The following is an 18,998-nucleotide window of genomic DNA, read 5'->3' as shown; positions in this document are numbered from 1 at the left end:
CGCTTTTTTGGTGCTGAAGTTTTTTGACACCCGGAGACGACCAGATTCATACAAATGTAGACTTTGGAACTTCGATACTGTTTTACGGTCATTCGTCTTTGATGAAAAAAACAAACATTTTTTTCAGAAAGTAATCGTCATCGCTTTTTGCGAATTTAAAGAATTTCAGATATTTCGGTTGAATTTCTATATTATTCTATTTGAATTATACTATTTAATGGCTTCAGTTCAAGACGGACTTTACAGTCCGTCTTGCTCCAGATGGGTAATAGCACGGTGCACGGTCGTTTGGTCGACAGACATTTGGTCGACAGGACGTTTGGTCGACAGGACGTTTGGTCGACAGGACGTTAGGTCGACAGAACGATTTATTTTAGGGTTAGGGTTAGGGTTAGAGTCAAGGTTAGATTAGGGTTATGGTTAGTTAACTAACCCTAACCCTAAAATAAATCGTTCTGTCGACCTAACGTCCTGTCGACCAAACGTCCTGTCGACCAAATGTCTGTCGACCAAACGTCCTGTCGACCAAATGACCGGGTACCAATAGCACCATATTAAGCCAAGAATCGGATCGTAGGCGGTTTGATTCTCTGTCTAGCTTTGCTCTGTTATTGTTCTCACATGATCAAGGTTGCTTGTCTTGACTTTCAATGTAAAAAATGATTGATTTGCTGTCTGGGTTGGGACATCACAAGGATGGATTACATAGTTTGAAAACAAAGCATGGACCATGCAAAGGATTTGTATTCAATCATAAGGAAACCTCTTATGGATGGTAAGTTAAGAATTGGATTTAACCTTTTTGTTGACGTTTTATAAACTTAGTTGTTTCACCGCGATGGAAAACTTAACAATTTGTTTTCTGTCATTAAATCAGTCCATTTATAGGTTGATTTAAAGTTTGCTGACATTAAAAGTAAAAAAGAATTGATTATTATGTGGCTGGGATATGTCATATCTGTCAATGAAATAATAAGCTACATGTCATGATTAGAGCGGAAACCATCTTTAACAAATAAATTACCATGAAAAGCAGCTGAAAAGCGTATTCTAAACTTTGTGAAAATATTCTTCTCAAAAGGAAAACATTAGAACCAATTATTGAAAACCGCTCTTCAAATTGCAACTGAACTCACCAAATTCCAAATTTTCGAAAACTGGTTAATGATAAAGAAAGACTACAGCTTTGAGAGAAAAGATTTATTTAAAAGAACTCTTTAAAATATGTATCGTTCAGCATAAGTTAAATTAAAGAAAACGTATGTACCAGCGTATCATATTTAGCGTTAGCCGAAAGTTTACTACAGAGTTATGAAAGTAATCACATAAGCATTGGTCGGAAACGTAACTTCAAACACGTCATAAATTTTTGTTCTTAGCGTAAACGTGCTCCAGTGTCCATTGACCATGTGTCTTCATCATTCTTTTCATTTGATGGATCATCATCCGTCTTGGAAGAGTTCAATAGTGACTTGATCACTTTGTAATTTGTGTGGTTAACCATAACCTGTTTTTGTATTAACAAATAAACGACAAAAAAGACAACAAAAAATACTTCAGAAATCCAAACTTAGTAAACGCCTCTTTATGGTAGCGTAAAGGTACAAGTAAGCGTAGTGACTCAAAGTAATTGGAACATAGTTGAAAAGTTGTCTTGGACTATTTGGACTACACAGCACAACATACAACAACAAGAATTTTCCATTGCGGGTCTACAAGCGTAGAGGATAGTTTAAGCTTTTGATATAGTTTATCCGACGATGAACATGACTGGCAAGCAAAGCATACGAAAACAATGTATGAAAAAAGTTTATGCCATCTGAAAGTTGACTTGTTTATAAGTTGCTGAAGAGATAAAAGACCATGGAACGCGAAATAGCTTGATGAAAGAGTGTTTAAAACAAAATGAGAAGGAAATTTCGTTTTCTATTTTTCCAACTAAAAATCTCTTTGTGTTGTGTTCATTTTAAATATTTTTACTTTCACTGATTAGTTTCGTATCGTTCGAAAAAAAATCTGTTTAAAACACTTTTATGAGATAAATTTATGATGAAATCTTTGCAACCGTTTTCAGTGTGTGCAATTGTTGCGTTAGATTGCCATCTGACTGGTGATATGTCATGGAACCGAACTGCAACCGTCTGCTCGACTATTCACAACACCATTCCCACAGCAAACGTCGTTCGCAACCAAATAGAATCGGTCGGTGCAGCATAACATGCTTGGTGCGTTATCTGAACATGAATAATAACGTTAGTTTGCTGTTAAACAATGATTACGATATGTTATTGACGTCGGTTTTACTGAATTGTCACCTAAGTAAACTTACTATAGTATAGGCTATTGAAAATTGTCCAGTAGGACCAGTTGAAGTCTTTTTTAACTTTCTAAATCGTATGATACACCAGTATACTAAATTTGTCTTGTTTCAAAAGCACATAGTTAATCAAACAGTATTTGCGTTCCCCTCTCAGTTTTATTAATTAAATATGCATTACTTGGTTTTAGCATCTTTTGTGGTGTAGTCTAAGCACTTTTGGAGTGTGTGGTTACTTTTAAGGTTATTGTACAAAAACGTGTTTACCTGTTATGCGTCTGACAAATTCCCCACAGCATTCTTGATTGACAGTGCGAAATGGTATGGATCCACAACAGGCATCTGGAGCTATATAGTCAACAGGTGGCGTCCTGGGTGCAACACCTCCCCCTCCTTTGATAAATAAATTGAATTGTCGGTGACCGGTTTTGGGAAGCGCAAAAATTGCCTTTGTGTTTTAACGGTTAGCCTACTTAGTTTTGTACCTGAAACTTTTACTTTATAAAAGCTATCGCTTAATATTTTTTGCACTATTTTTGCATTTGCGTTTTTTATGATTTGGTTTTGGATTTATTCGTAAGTGATGAAAAACGCTTTTTCAAATAAGTTAAACTGCTACATAAATAACCAAAAGGTAATTGTAGAATGCGATAATTTACCACAAGCAGCTAGACAAAACAAACCACTCGTGCTTGTACTAAGCAGCAAAAGCAATCAACTGGAGCCACTTTTGCTTGAGAATAATTGTGGTTGTAGGCTAACTATAAAAGTAATGTTTCTTTACAACATGGATAGACCATGGACTTCTAAATAGTAGCATCTGGACTGGAAACTCAGTGGGCAACATGAGGCCAAACAGTTGGTACAACAGTTGGCCAACAGTGGGCCAACAGCCAAGTAACTAACCCTGTTGGCCCACTGTTGGCCAACTGTTGTACCAACTGTTTGGCCTCATGTTGCCCACTGAGTTTCCAGTCCAGATGCTATTATTTAGAAGTCCATGGACAGACAATTCTCAACCTTTCTGAACCGAAGATATTTAATGAGTTTGACAGTGAACTTATTTTCAGAAAATTAGCCTAACAAGTAAAGAAAACAATAAAATTGGAAACCTTGCTGTACTTTTGATATTTCTGACTCAAGTAAAACAATACATTTTACATTTAATAAAAAAAAACAAGTAAATTTAGACACACCAGTAAAATATTAAGCGTTTCTTGTAGCGTTTATCCAAACTCAACAACTGTACATAAATACGAACAAAAACAAACAAATTTAAATGTCAACAAAGCAGTAGCTTATTTCTTTGCGTAAAAAAATCATTTTTAATCATCTGTAGCAATCCAAATCTAAAAAAAATAAACTTATGCAATTGTTTCATAAATCTACTGTTCTCACTTCCTAAAGAGCAGGGTAGGCGACCTCTCGGTTCTACATCTTCATACACTTCGGACATCTCATTTCTTTGGGCTCGTGAAGACACAATAAGTGGAGGTCCTTCAATGTAATTGGTTACACACCGCAATTGAATGGTATACTTCTCATCCCGAGGAAGTCCAGATATTAAAATAGCCTACGGAAACACAACAAGGCATCTGTTTTACTTTTTATATTGTCTTCGCGATTACGTCATGTCAAAACAATAATTTATTGTGCATTTTCATGAAATAATTCAAGTCTGCAAACTTGTTAGATTGACTTTGTTCTCGCAATGGTTTGGGTTTTGAAAAAGAAAGTTGTAATAGTTACTGTAAGTTGCTCAAGAGATCGAGGAAAATCAAAATCTTTCCTTCAAATAAGCTATAAATACAAGGATTTAAAAATTAAAATGCCTAATTTTATAGCAGAGAAGCTTTCCTGGTATAGAAAGCTTTTGTAGAATCAAGACTTTTGAGTTATTCATCACTTCAAGGCAAATAATTGCGATGAAAGATTTTTTTACTGGATTTCAATAGCGTTGTTCAGAACCACTTTTTGTTTTTCCATCAGAGAATCACAATTTTTCACCTTATGATAAAACATGTTTGAAATACGCTGATGCAATAATTTGAAGGAAGAAAAAAATAACTGCCAAAAAGCCATAAAGTAATCTTGAATAGAGGGTTGAAACCACAGGTTCAGTGATTCAAACTCTTTTTTACATAAACTCAGTCTTGAAAATTACCTCTGTTGTGTCATAGACTTCAGGTTTGTTGGCTTCTTTCCCTGGCAAAGGGGGGCTATAGCTAACCGACACTTGAGGACACCTCCCATCTGATTGCTGTTTAACTTGTAACAGGACCCCATCGGTAGTTCCATTCAGACTGCTAAGTTCTGGTTGAGATGGAACTGAGAAAACAAAAGAATTATTTCAACAGCAAAAAAACATAACGCAGTCAAACAAAAATTTTCAGTTCCACGCAGCAGTTTAGTTACTTGCACCGGCAAATTGTCATAAATTAATAAATATCAATAATACTCTCAACACGAAAGGCGGATAGAACATGACTAGGTTCAAAAATCTTTAGACCCAATGTGGTCGTTTAGTCGCTTTTTGATAAACTTGTTACAAATAATGCAAATGTTTGAAAAACTGCCCTGTATTAAAGTTCTATGCTTATTATGCAATTCAGTTCGATTTGATTCTATTTTTGAACAAAGATTTAAAAGAAGCTGGAAGCTACAAAAAGACAACGTTATGGCGTGTTTCAGACTATAATGATAAGAAAAGTTTATCAATCTGGCACGGTTGCAACATATTCAAAAAGATTCGAATCTGCTAACTTCAATCGTCTCTGTATTACTGGTGCTGCAACAATCGCTACATTTTCTATTAATTTGTGCAATTTCTTTAAATTAAACTCTTTGCTTGGACTGTTTGATCTACTGTAGTTACTGCAGCGTTCTATTTTTTTTAGATTGATTGATTGTTTGGATTTTTGTCCTTGGACTGAGAAAGCTTCTTCACAACCATAATATTGCTAGTTTCACATACAAAATTTGTCCTTGTAGAGGCTTTGAACCACTGGCGTTCCGGTCACCAAGATTGACAAAGTGAAGTTTCTGATTGTTGAAATGTTGACCACTGCGAATTATTCCATCCGCTAGGTGTTGCTGAATGGCGAGCTGTCCTTGGAATGTTCAATCGCACGCCTCGAGATTCATACCAGTAACAATATTATTAGTTTTTTGTATCTACAAGTTGTTTTTAACCAACGTATCAATAATATCACAATTTAAGTGACAGCGCTAACAAGACAAGAAACGGTTTATTTATCATAGCGTAACAATAACAAAATACCGTATCTATCGCAATGGAGACTTTAGTCATTATCAGGTACAGCTATATTGGCAATATGTTCATGGTTTATTTTACAATTACTCATAGCGCTCTGAATTAGTTCAAATGTGACTTAAGAATCCCCTCTTTTCAAAATCATCTCAACATATCGGAAGCATCTTTTCGATTGAATTTCTTACCGATGGTTTGCACAACTTCAGCTACTTCGCTTCTGCTGCCATTTATTATCGTGTATACAAAGAAACAATATGTCCCTCCTGGTTTAAGTTCTTGTAAGTGCACGTGGACTCGAGTATCTAAGTTGTTCACAGTCAGTGTCTCACTTTGAATTTCTTGCCGCCCCTTTACAAAAATAAATTTATTCAGTTTATTCAGTCTTGTCTGAGTTTCTTTAGATTTAAAATCTAGATCGACTGCAAACGGACGTAAAAGTGTTTTTAACCCTACCATCATGTCTTGATATTCAATGGTGTATTCAATTTTTTCCAAGCCAAGGACGCTGTTCGGATGATCCCATTGTAAATTTATTGAATCTGTTGTGAAACCAGTAACTTGTAGTCTGACTGGCGGTTCTGGAGCTAAAATAAAATTATTAATTTTTATAGAGATGAAGTGTACGTTTACGTTTTACTCTACGTAGACTAAGTTTATGTTTACTTGCTGGTCACTTTATGAAATATACAGTATGTTGTTTTATTCATATATTTTCCTCAAAACTAGCTGCAACTGCGGATCTGGGAGAACGAGGTCCAAGGAAAAAGCTTGACAAGGTTTACTTGTTTTTATTCGGAGATTTGCAATGCGCAGTCTTCGAGTACCCAAGTACCCCTCAATGTGCTATCAAGTTGGCTACTATAAGTATTACAAAATACTGTAAGTAGGCGAAATATAAATAAACCTTAAAACAGAACAAAACTAGTCACTCTCAAAAAAGGAAAAATATTTTTAATTGTACAACATGACTTGCTGACATAGCAGGCTACTTTGTAGACGAATTAAAGAAGCAAACTTTATAGCAAAAATATGTTTGTGTTTCCGATGGAGCAATTATTGCCCCTGAGGTTGAGATGCATTGTAGCAACTCCAGCAGGACATCAAGGGATTTCAACCAGTAATATAGTTTTCTAATTTAAAAAAATAAAGGACAACGATTTAGCTCCCATTAAATTAAAAAAAAAAAACTGCGTTGTCTAAATTTAATCCCCTTCTAAACAATTTTAAAAAAATTTACCGATTCATGTCTGTCCGGAGCGTGTATTGTTTTTACATAACAATCAGCCGAGCGAAGAATGTCTTTCGTTGTCACGGGAGCATTTCGTGGCTGTCGCGCAATTGCGCCCCAGGGAGTAATCCATTAAATAAGCGTTTTCTGTCGGGTTATCACAATCTAACTTATCAGATTTTTTGATTGCACGGGCTTGTCGTCATTATTTTGAATTTGATAGTCATACAAAATACTTCGTGGGTGAAAAAAGTTCCGTATTCACTTGTGGAGACGAATTTAGCAAAATTTCATAATTTCGTGTAAAAGCTTTTTTTGTGTTAACCAACCAATCAAAAATACTCTGTTGCTTGTATGGATATCAAAATGTGGCTATCGTTATTTTGTACATGCGCCTAAAAAGAATCAGGAACCACTTTACCTGTAGTGAATGTGATCGTTACTGGAACAATACTTTTTACTCCGTAAGATACCGAATATACATCCAGTGTGTACTCAGTGTTTGGAGTTAAGTTGGTGATCATGAAGAGATCGTGGGTTAAGTCGTCCGGATCTGGCATCCCTTGACTGATGTCACCATGGTCGGGAGAAAGCTCTAATAAACTGTAAATGATTTTGTTATAAGTTTGCTTTAGGCTATACAACCAGTTTTATAAAGTTAAGTCATTTGAGCGGTTACCACTCTACTTCAAATTGAAAAGTGAAGATTTATGTTTAAACCGTTAAAACAATATGAAATTCGCTAAAAAAGCTGATTAAAGTGTAATACAAAAAAAAAAGGTAACAAAAGTCGAAACACAGCTCCTGAAACGTAATTTGAAACACAATATATCCCACAACATATTTAGAATCGGTATGCTAACTGTTCAACGTATAGCTGAAGCACAGCTAAATTTTAACTACATTTATTATATTTACATTTATTTTATATTTAAATTTTAACTGTTTGGCTGTTATACTGTTTTAAAAATCAATTTTGTTATTTGGCAACACAAAAGCGTAATCCGTGGTGTGTAAACAACGCCACATAAAAGTGATTAAGTGAACTGCAAAGAAATTAAAATCTATCATGTGACAGCTGCGTGGTTCTGTATCAGGTGTACAGTATATACAGTACAAAAAGCTTCTATGGGATCTTCAAAACCTGTTTGGCTTGTGAACCTTGATAACATTTTAGTAAGGCCAGTACCAGATCTAATTTCAAGAGACTGTTGATATATGAAAGAATTTTATCTCAAGATTTATCACTTAAATTATGAAGAGAAGAGGCGAGGTCAATTGTATCAATGATATACACACTCTTTTAAAAAAAATATACTCATTAGAAGCATGCGAAATAAACGCAAGATTAAACTAAAGCCTTAACACATGAATACAAAGACAAGAAAATTTTATTTTACTGTAGTTAAGAAAAAGGTATTTTTTAAAGCTATATCTACGGTACATTTTTTAATATATAGTTTCAAAATAAAACAATTTTTGTAGGAAGTATGAAACAACATTCCTTTTGATCGTGTAAGTTGAATAGCCCATCAATTTCAGCTTCTTGATGAAGGCAGTCGTGGTTATAGACGAAACGTTACAAATAAAGCTGGTGATCATTTTCAACATCTTGTCGTAGTCAACCCTACAGTCACTGGAAGAACGCAATAAATTTTATAATAACCAAACACACTGATACTCACAATGAGCTGTAAATACCAGTAAGAGGTCCAATAATACGTATAGTGGCATGCGTTGATCCTACAGTCCCTTCTCTCACGGTCAGAGGTTTTTCAGGAGCTAAAAAATATTCAATAAATCTTGACTTTTACTGTGCATATGATTTTGTCATTGCAATTGTAAAAGAAAATCTTGTTGCTAGAAGAAGAACACTAAAAGACAAGCTTTTATTTTGATATTTGTGAAAATCATGAAATGGTTTAGCCTGCTATGTTTAGTAAATGTCTTAGAAAATCCCCAATAGCTCTTATGTTTAAAAAACCATCAAGGTGCCCGAAACTAACTCTAAATGTCAGATGTCTTGCTCTTTAAAGATAATTGCAAAATCTAAAAATCAGTTGCCAAACGAGTGCTCTGATGAGAAAAAGATGAAAGCATCTGAGCCAGTCGTATACACAAACTAGTACATGAAAAGACCAACTTCCTATGTCACATGAGCATTAAAACCGATAAAGATTTTAGAAGAAAAATGATCGCAACTTGAAGCAAAAAATTCCACAACATAATAATTAAACCTAATGGTTCAAACAAATATTACGAAAACTAAACTGTTTTCAATAATCGGTTGTTTTTGTGTTTTTATTTGTTTCTAGCACTGTCGCTAAACTCCTTCATAAAGAATTTTCAGCTATTTTGTACTGTCATGCTTTCGAAGTGTCCGAAATGACTTCAGATGTGAATTGAGAATTTAAAAGCAGGCTAATAAAAATTGTTGTGAATCGAAAACAATCTCAAGCTTGGCAATCGAGTATTTTTTTATTTGGATTAGTCGCAAAGAAACCGAGGCAAAGTTTGGCCGTCATCTAGGATCGCTAGCAAGCTACCTACGAAACAATTGTCAACTGCAAAACAACTTACTGTTTGTTTTTCAATGGAAATTTTTCATGCAAATCAGATTAAAATGAGAAACACGTGATCAAAAGCGTAAGCGGGATCGTTTGCGGTAAATACAGAGAACAACTTGAAATGAGCGAAGAATAAATTTTCAACAAATAAGTAAACAAAGCTCGATCGTTTCTACTTTATTTGCTTGCAGTATGATGGTGATGTGTTATGCACTCTGTAACTTAAATTAAATTCTCATTAACTCCAAACAAGCAAAAATAATACTATGTTTTATGTGTTGTATCTTTTGGGTTTCATTGTCAAAAAAGACATGCGAAGAAAAATTATGATTTTTTTTCTTAATTTAAAGTCTGCGCATCAACACCAGTTCACACACAACCCATCAAACTAATGACATGTTTTAAAAATGTCAACTAACTCTGCCGTTGAAGAGCAATACAAAGCGTCGTGCTGATCTGACAGCGGCATTTGATAATACCTTGACATCAAGTGCTTTTTGGAAAAACTAATGTTTTCGAAAAACAAACGACTTGAAGTTAGAAATAAAGCTTTCAAACAACACGATTGCAAACGAATTCGTAAATTACTTCAATGAAGTTATAACAAATGCTGTCTCTATAAAGTTTTATTGTAACTGGACAAACAAGCCAGTTTGCACAAAAAAGGCAATCAACAAACTTGTAGCTCCATTGTGACTAAAGAGGACTAGAATTATTATGTTACAACAGTGACTCTAAGCATACAACCGCTTACTGACCATAAAAATAGCACCGATGTCATGATACGCTTTTCTCAAGCTGACACTTATCACGAACAAAACCGTAAACGTGAACGTGCAAATACTTTAAAAGCTCAAATTCCAACATGAACTCAACTAAAAAATCAATCGAGTTTTCAGTCTTGGTTGCGACATTGATCTTTATTTGTACTTTTCTACAGATGTCTGAGTTTTCAGGCAAGAAAACGGACGTAAAAGACACACCCACGCACGAACGTTCACGTACGCTTCTTAACTAGCAAGATTAAATCTAAATTAATCGTAAACACCCACGGTTGCAAAACAACGCCTTTCTGGTTCATTGTGATACTGACAACAATACCTCATAAGAAGCTAAGTTTGACAAAGTAACTGCTTGAAGAAGTAAAGAGAAACCCATTCAGTCTTCTTCACTCTTTAATCTTTATACAGCGAGTTTTGAACAACCATTGTAAATGTCAAATTGCGTACGGTATTAACTTCATCTTGAAGCCAGGGTATTTTTAGACCAACGCGGAGAAAAACTCTACTATGACATTTTTTCAAATTCCGTTGATTAACAACCTACATGTAATCCAAACGTATGTTATAAACAAAACTTGTTTCTTTGAATTATTGCTAATCCATCTTTTAAATGTTTTAATGACGAAACTGGCAACATCTCATTAGAGCTTCAACGTCGGATAAGTTCAAGATGGTACTTACGTATTCTTGTGGTCTGGCTGATAGAAGAGCTGTAAACAAGACTGTAGGAAGGTCCGATGTGCGTTCGGACTGTGAAGGTATACTCCTCACCTGAATGATATTTCATATAAGATTTAGTCAAAATACATTTTAAAATGTATGTTCGTACATGCGGGGTCAATGTAATGAAAGAGGTTAATCGCTATTAAGTGAAGCAAATATAAGCTGCAACAACAAAAAATGGTCAGTCTATTTGTGCCACTTTGCAAATTATTTTTTGAATGCAGAATGAATGTGCTCTTACATACTTTATGTCAGATAAAATTTAGTCGGCTTGTATTCAATTATAAATGAAAGTTAGAGCGTTGAAAAATGTCCATCCTATCCTTTTATCACATTGTTTATTGGCGCTAAGGACACTGCGGTACTGGTTCAAGGAAAGGACATCATTTTCAATGATGCAATAAACTACAGTTTATTGATAGTCACGACTATAGACGTTAAATCTTTTATGGAAATAAACCTCTTTAGAAGATGTGGCTTCGACCTTTAAAAACGAAGTATAGTTGTCAGCTTATGTGTGATGGCAATTTTAAATTTGCATTTATTCCTCACATTATAAACGTTGATAAGCTGCAGTATTTGGCAACATTCCATCAGATCAACACTGCTTGTATAATTTCAGAACGATTTTACAGTAACGATATTATCTTCTGCTAGTACATTGAAGAATTTTGTTACAAATATTTACTCAATTTGCACAAAAAACAATGGTAGAAAGTTGATAATAACCTGGAATTAACCCAACGAAAATTCTGGTTGTGTCATCATCTTCCACTCCAAGGAGTTGTTGGGGAAACGTCTGCAGACCCCCATGAGGAGTCATCTGCACAGTGTACCCGGACATACCTGCCAAACATAATTTTAATAAAAAAGAGTTTCTTTAATTGTATTTTTACAACCAACAATATTGTAATTGCTGCCATACAAAACTGCATTTTTGATTTCAATGCGTTGTCAACACTTCGGTTTTAAAACTAATAAATCTTCTTGAAACAGTTTTTGAGCAATCTCTATTTTCAAAAAAATTTAAGAAATCATTTCTGTCACATATAAAATGATTACTACTTATAGGTCATTACGACATTTTCTAAAATATATGCTAAGTGCTAAGTTAAATTACCTTTAAACTCAGCCTACTTCATATTTTACTAAATAGCTTGATTGTTGTAAGTGAACACTTTTATTTTTAAGGATTTCGATTGCTTTTCGAAATCTATGTTAAACGGGTTTTACTCAGTTGCTGCATTACTTCTGCTCGACTTGGATTCACAGTTTTTCAGAACATTTTGTTTGCATTTTGTGACGTAAAACTAACGCATAGAAGTAAAAAAAAATCTCAGACTTCGCTTTATCTCGTCTAATGACAGGTCCCTTGATTTTCTTTAAAAATGTTAAGTGGTTTTCATGATTGCTCTTCGTAAAAAACTTGATGCATAAACAGACGATGCATAAATGTCAACCTCGCACCCATTGCAGCTCAGCCAGTTTATCCAGTTTTAAAGAAAATCTAAACGACGATTGAGATGATGTTGCAATATGAGAAAAAAGAAACAAAAAAATCATTTTTTTATGTGGGTTAATGACCATTTACGTCAATTGTAATTTGAACCTTTGAGATAAAAATGCAGTTAGTTTTTTGCTAAACCTAAATAGTTTTTCTAAAAACTACATTCCACTGCACTTAAATGTCTCGTAAATTCCGAGGCAAAATAACGTAAGCGTTAATTAATTTTTTTCCTGATTTGTTTTTATAGAGTGTACTAAACATATGATAACATGCACGCACTGTACTAATATGTACAGTAAACGAGTGGAAAAATGTTGAACTGTTATCTATGTCCATTAGCCTAAAGCACAAGCTATTGTGAGCACATTACGTGGTATCATCATGCATAATAATATTGTTAATCAATAAAGTGCCTGGTGAACAGTTTCCATCTATCTTTGATTTTTTTCAATCAGTTACATTTCTTCGGATGTTTCGATAATCTGACACCACCGACTTCTTCAAAATATCAAGCAAGCTATGGCTTAAAAATACATGTTGAAAGGACAAAAACAGCGACGTTTGATGCCTCGAAAAAGTGTCTTACTTGTTGCACTCGGAGATTCTTCCCAATCGACTTGTACTCCAACAGTATCAACAGAATATGTGATCTCCCTCTCACCAAACGTGAATCCGATCATGAGTGATTGGATGATCTCCAAGTGCAGATTAGTAGGAGGCAGTGGTTCTTGAGAGGAAAGACACAAAGAACATTACTACAGTAAATATATTGAAAAATATTTTGTTCATCAGAAATCGCTGTATATCATGGCAACGAGTTTATTATACAAGTAATTATGCGTACTTCTGTATTACATATTGACTGCATACAGTGTAAACGTTACAAAATCTGAGCCGAAAACGAAATGCCAGAACAAGCAATATTTTAATTTTTACGCGTAAAAATTGCATGGATTTTTTGTGACTCCATGTAAGGATTTTTTAAATTAATACTTCAATGCGGAAAAACAAGTTAAACTTTAACTTTAAATCGAATTTTTAAATCAAATTGATTATAATTTCAATGCGATCCAGTCTAATTTATCTTTATAAAAATGCCAGGAGCCTTGATTTATCTTACTGCCGTTTATGAATTCCACCGATTTGTAGCGTTAACTTATAATTGATTATTATGAGCTTATCAAGATTGGTATAATTCATTGTAAACATTAATTAATTAGCTTTCAAAGGTGTGTTCTTTGCTGTTGAGATGCACTTTATCGAGTTATGCGGAAAAGTAGAAATACAGCCTTATCAAAAGCGTGTGTGGTTTTAAAAAAAGGTTTTTTACAGATCAGCTGTTCTAAATTCTAGAATCTAAATTCTAAAATATTTAATACAATATAACACGATGCTTTCCTAGCACAGTATTAGACCAATTAGACAAAACAATGGAAGTGAAAAACGGAATTTAAAATTGACCAAGATTAAGAAACTAATGCTGTGCAAAACGGCTAAAAAGGTATTATTGCTATCAAACCACCCCATATAAATGAGTTAAAAAGCGTAAAAACAAGTTTAAACAGCTGCATTTGCACTCATATAAAACCGGGTATTGAACTTGACTGTGATAATAGTGTGGTAGGTTTGCATATATCTTTAGTAAATTAACTCACTTCAATGTAAGCAAACACTAGAGCTTGTTTCTCCCTGGAAAGGGAATTAATCTCAAGATTTTTATTGAATAAAAACCGTCAGATGATCTCACTGGCAGGAGAAATGGGCTGTAAACGTTGCTTCGATAAGTGTGGTATCAGTTACATGAATTTCTTCTGTTTATGTTTGTGCTTAAATTAGAGCGCTCTTTTTGCACCGGTAATACTTTTTATTGCAGTATTTTTTTAGTTATATTTCCAAGACTCAAGATTGATGCAACATCTTACCACTCCATATTGGGTAGTGTTTTGTGGGGGATTGCCGCCCATCCTCAGTGATTCCCCTAATCCCAACAACATATCTTGTCCCTGGTTTCAATCCTGTGATGCTACGGTAAGTCTGATCTGGTGCCAGGGGGTCTTCCACCACAGCGCTGGGAGGCCTTACCTAAGACAAATGTACTGATTTGTTACCTTAGGCTACCAATTGATGACTATAAATTTCAACGGCTTTTTACTGCCTTATAAAACCAAAAAATACAATTCAGCAAAAACGTTTCAAGGTTTCGCGTGAAAGATTGTAGAGATTCATAGGAAACTGGCAATTTCATGCACAGCAGGCCCAAGTGATATTTTAGTGGCCAAATCTATTAAGAATTGCATCAAAACCATTCCACAAGAAACGAAATTCAACACAAACCTACTGCACGCATTTCAAGTAAAAATGTATCATTTTTTTAAAATCTAATGATAGAAAAGAAATCAATGTGAATGTCCGATTTATAGCTAACATACGTATGACGTAATTTTTGCGCAATAAAGAAACGAAATAGGTGTGATCTCATTACGTAAGCAGTCTAGTTGTCACATTATATCACATGACTCAAGTTTAACAAATTTTCAAATGGCGCTCATTTGACTTTATTCTGGCTTTTCTTTGTATGTTGCGCAAATAGAAACAATCCTGAAACGCCAGTAAATTGTCTGCATACAAGTACGTCAAGATGTAAGCCAGGATAAGGTTTGGCCGTGAAAAGCTGTGACTCACACGGGCTGGCCTGCTACGAGATACTGAGATAAATTTAGAAATTCTACCGACCTAACTTTTGAACTTAATTCAGGACTTATATATGATTCAATATGCCAAATGATCGTACAGAATTCACATAATGATTTCGTGACTCAGAAATTTGTTAAGTTTAGGCAAAACTTTAATTTGACAATCATTCATTGAGAAGTAAAATTTGATTACTTTTATATAAAAGATAACCTGTTTTTAATATACAATATTCGATAACGATTTTTAATTTCCACTGAATAAAATTACAGTTATTCGACACTCTTGGAACCAATTCGTTTTTGTTTTTATTCTGAAAGGAGAAATAATAAAATTTTAAGAATTTAAATAAAATTTGCCTCGAGGGCAATGGGTGGCCTGCAAGTGCCCATACCAGTGCACCGCAACTTTCTTGACTTTAGGGCACGCATACACACTTCATTAAATTTTACCTCCATCTTAAATTTTAACTACGAGAAATTCTTTTTAAATGAAAAGAAGATAAGCAAAATCTTGGCACCTTTTTTTAAATATTTAGCTTTCTGTTTTCTGTGACCTGGAAAGTAGATTCGACATTTTCCTACTAATTTGATTCAATTAAACTATTGAAAGATCTTATTTTTTATTTTTATTTTTGGAGAACACTTGACCGCTTTCGTAGAGATCTAGCTCACTCACGCTGGTGTAGCCTATTATCAGCTGTAGCTAAGAACTTTAAGAAAGCTGAGCAGTTGAGGGACTACAGCATACGCCTTCTTTACAATGAAAATTACCCAACTCCGCAAAATATCACTTTACACGGGATGTATTCTGCCTTCTCCACAACCAATTACCGGCAATACGACTTGGGCAATGGCAAACTTTGCCTCTTATCCCAAAGATTGTGTGATAACTTTATGTTAGTTTACTAAGTGATTGTAGCTACTGCACGCAAACTATTCAATAAATCATGACATTTTACTGTTAACTTTCGTTTGTATACTTTTAATTAATGGAGTCAGTTAAAACAATAAAGTTTACCAATTAAAGATTTTATAATGAAAGTTAGCACATATAGGTTACAAATGAAACAATGCTATAAAAAATAAGTAATTTTTAATTTTAATTCTCATGGAAATGCCAACCGTTTATAAACTAATTCATCAAAGTTTCAAAATTTTACAAATTTAAGACTACTAAAAGCTTTTTTACCGAAACAGAGAAGCGCACGTATTCCACTTCGTTAGGTTGCTCCCATGTTACTATTACCATTCCAAAGTTTCTCTGGGGGACAGACACTCGGATTGGCAAAGGCAAACGCTGTCGCCGTCTTATAGCGTCACCTGAAATATTAGTCTTTATTCATAACATGGTTATCTTTAACACAGAAAGTATATGATAGACTCTCACTTTAAATTTTCGTTCTAGTTTTACTTTCTTGGTGATGGGAATGTTTCTACAAAAAAAAAAGGAAATATGTTTCATGATTTATAACATTCCCTAAACTTGAGAAAGCTTATTACAGATGTGAGCTGAAAAAAAAACAATGAAATGAAAAATTTAAACCTTTTATTATGTTTGTTGGACATACCAAATGCTTGACTTGCATTGACATGCACAAGAATCTAATTCGATATCTAAATGTGTAGTCACAGCACCAAAATCAAACGCAAATCATTCAGCTGGGTTTAACTTTTGGTGGTCTATAAATCATAACTGTTCGAAAATTTCTGGTTACAGGTTGATAGACCTGCAGCGCAATTTTACAGTATTTATTTTCAGTGAGAGAAGGTAATACTTACCGATTTCAGCAAAAATCAATAATCCCAAAATAATAGTAATAAGACTTCGCATGGTGATTCTATCGTATTTTGTGAATAATCCAAATGTTTTGATGGAAAATCAGTTATTTCTTTTTTTACCAAATAAAGTTAATTAAATATAAAACACAAACAAAGACAGGAAGAACTAACGTGTTAAATTCCCACTCTTATGATGTGCTTTTGACCTGTCGAAACTACATTAAAAAGTTACATAGATTCATTTATTTATTACCTTTTAACTTTTTTTTTTTTTGCATTTTGTTTGCACTTCCGTAACGAATATTGAGATATTTGAACAACTACATCGTAAAGCATTTTTTCTACGGATTTTTTTTTCAAAAGATAGTTTACAGTGAAAATTCTTCACTTCAGAACAACCTTAATAGTTTAATTGATTCATCATCTCAGGCTACTACACATATGCTTTTTTTATATTGCATCAGTTTCATTCACAAGAGTGTTTTTTGTCCAAAAACAATTTAATCTGGCCATCGAAAGTTTTCTTACTTAACTTTTCTTTCAAAGCTTACGTAGTCAACCTTCGTCTGTCATGATCTATGTTCTACTGCAGATCATAGTTTACACTAAGTCCATGTACCATGAATGGCTTAAATGCAGAACTGAACAGCGGATTACCCTTCACCGTATTCATCAACACGTTTCTTGATGGCTTATTTTATTCTGTGTCGTTAGTCGCTCTCATTGAAGTAATATTTTTGAAAATGAAAATTCAAGTACTATTTCAACGTAGGATTAGTTATACAAACAAGTTGTAATTTCTTGTAAAAAATCACTGGCAGAATCGACAAACGATTTAATCAGTAATAATATAAAAGTGTGGTGATAATATTTAATAAATTTTGTTTTACAATTGACACCATCAGAGTTTACTGAATTTTTAATACTTTAATTAGAATGTTTAAGTGGCGCCATTAACTTTGATAGACGACTTTTGTCACAATAGTTGGTTGCCTTAAAAATATTGCAATTACAGTAAATTAAACTATTTAGACCTATGAACATAGATATTTTTACTATATAAAGACTTGATTTAACTGAATGGATAAGAAATTCTTGTTATTAATTTTTTTCATCTATTGAACACTGATAACGAATAACTTAAAACTAAATAAAACTGATTAATATAACTATAATAAAATTAAAATAAGACTTTTTTTGCAGAAGTTGTTACATTTCAAACTAACCCAGGCTAAGCTGGCCATTCTAAACTTATTCACAGCTTTGTCACAACAACGCAGCAAACGCTATTCTACGTACAAGACACAAAACGGTCAGTTTGGCATGTTGAGTGCCTTGAAGTGTGATGGGATAGCCTAAGGGCAGGCAGCGTTATTCTGCTAAACATTATCTCTGTCATCGCTAAGGCAGGAAAAGGTCATTTCTAATAATGTTTCAGATTTTGCGTACTTGGGTGAAAGCTGTGTACTGCAACGACAATTAGACGCACTATGCAAACTTCAATTTGGCAGTAATTGCACCTATAATTGCCAGTCACCTATGGTAAATTCTTCCTGCTGTCATGTCACCTTCTTGCAGAAACCTGCTCATAAAATGTGGGCAAAAGTTTGCTAATAAAGTCACTCGTTTTGTTTTGGATTGATGTGATTCTCAGCTCAAAGGTTTCAGAAAAGTAACTTACTCAGTAAAACATGTTTTGTACGCTTTACAGTAAATAGCCACAAAAATCCATCACGTATTAAACCAAAAGGCTTTGTTGAAAAAAAAAATGACAGCGAGTCATCATTGTTTGAAAAACTTGTCAATTTAGAAAATTTCTTTGTCTTCATGTTAGCATGCCAACGCAAACGAAGAAAATTTTTATCTGATTTTTGTAGCTTAATGTCAACTCGGAACAAGCTATCAATAAATGAAAGATTAAGCAGTCGACGTAGACTACGAGCTGCTTAGCATTCGAATACAAAAATACTGACCACGCATTATTGAATTGCGAATTTACCTTCTGGCGCTTAACACTTTGCTCCTCAAAGGGAGGCCAGATTTGGCCCCCCCCTCATATTTCCTTTAATTATTTGAAGCACAGTAACGCCATGCACTTGGTTTTTCTTGACTTTTCCTAAAATTGCCA

At 34.1% G+C, this 18,998-nt stretch overlaps 1 protein-coding gene across 1 annotated transcript; it reads right to left on the bottom strand.

Annotated features, from left to right (window-relative positions):
* Positions 1 to 1,191: 1,191 nt before the first annotated feature.
* LOC145767108 (fibronectin-like) lies at positions 1,192 to 17,076 on the bottom strand. The gene is made up of 14 exons (XM_082578864.1): positions 16,871 to 17,076; positions 16,281 to 16,411; positions 14,321 to 14,480; positions 12,985 to 13,125; positions 11,621 to 11,737; positions 10,850 to 10,939; positions 8,505 to 8,601; positions 7,241 to 7,422; positions 6,045 to 6,175; positions 5,777 to 5,939; positions 4,482 to 4,645; positions 3,716 to 3,890; positions 2,585 to 2,710; positions 1,192 to 2,234 (listed from the first exon to the last, which is right to left on the bottom strand). The coding sequence occupies exons 1-14, from the start codon at positions 16,920 to 16,922 to the stop codon at positions 2,119 to 2,121; spliced, it is 1,845 nt and encodes a 614-aa protein (XP_082434990.1). The 5' UTR covers positions 16,923 to 17,076; the 3' UTR covers positions 1,192 to 2,118.
* Positions 17,077 to 18,998: the final 1,922 nt, after the last annotated feature.

The sequence above is a fragment of the Aplidium turbinatum genome, chromosome 3 (assembly GCF_918807975.1).
Source record: "Aplidium turbinatum chromosome 3, kaAplTurb1.1, whole genome shotgun sequence".
NCBI classification, from domain to species: Eukaryota; Metazoa; Chordata; class Ascidiacea; order Aplousobranchia; family Polyclinidae; genus Aplidium; species Aplidium turbinatum.
Note: the sequence above shows the minus strand (reverse complement) of the source record. Positions and strands in the feature narration are given on the sequence as shown.

What these genes read in the sequence shown, in the direction of transcription:
- LOC145767108 (XM_082578864.1), bottom strand. Translation starts at nt 16,922, where the DNA reads ATGCGAAGTCTTATTACTATTATTTTGGGATTATTGATTTTTGCTGAA. An exon ending in TTTCGTTGGGTTAATTCCAG is followed by an intron (nt 10,940 to 11,620) that starts GTTATTATCAAC and finishes AATATCATTCAG; the next exon opens with GTGAGGAGTATACCTTCACA. An exon ending in CAGCCAGACCACAAGAATAC is followed by an intron (nt 8,602 to 10,849) that starts GTAAGTACCATC and finishes AATATTTTTTAG; the next exon opens with CTCCTGAAAAACCTCTGACC.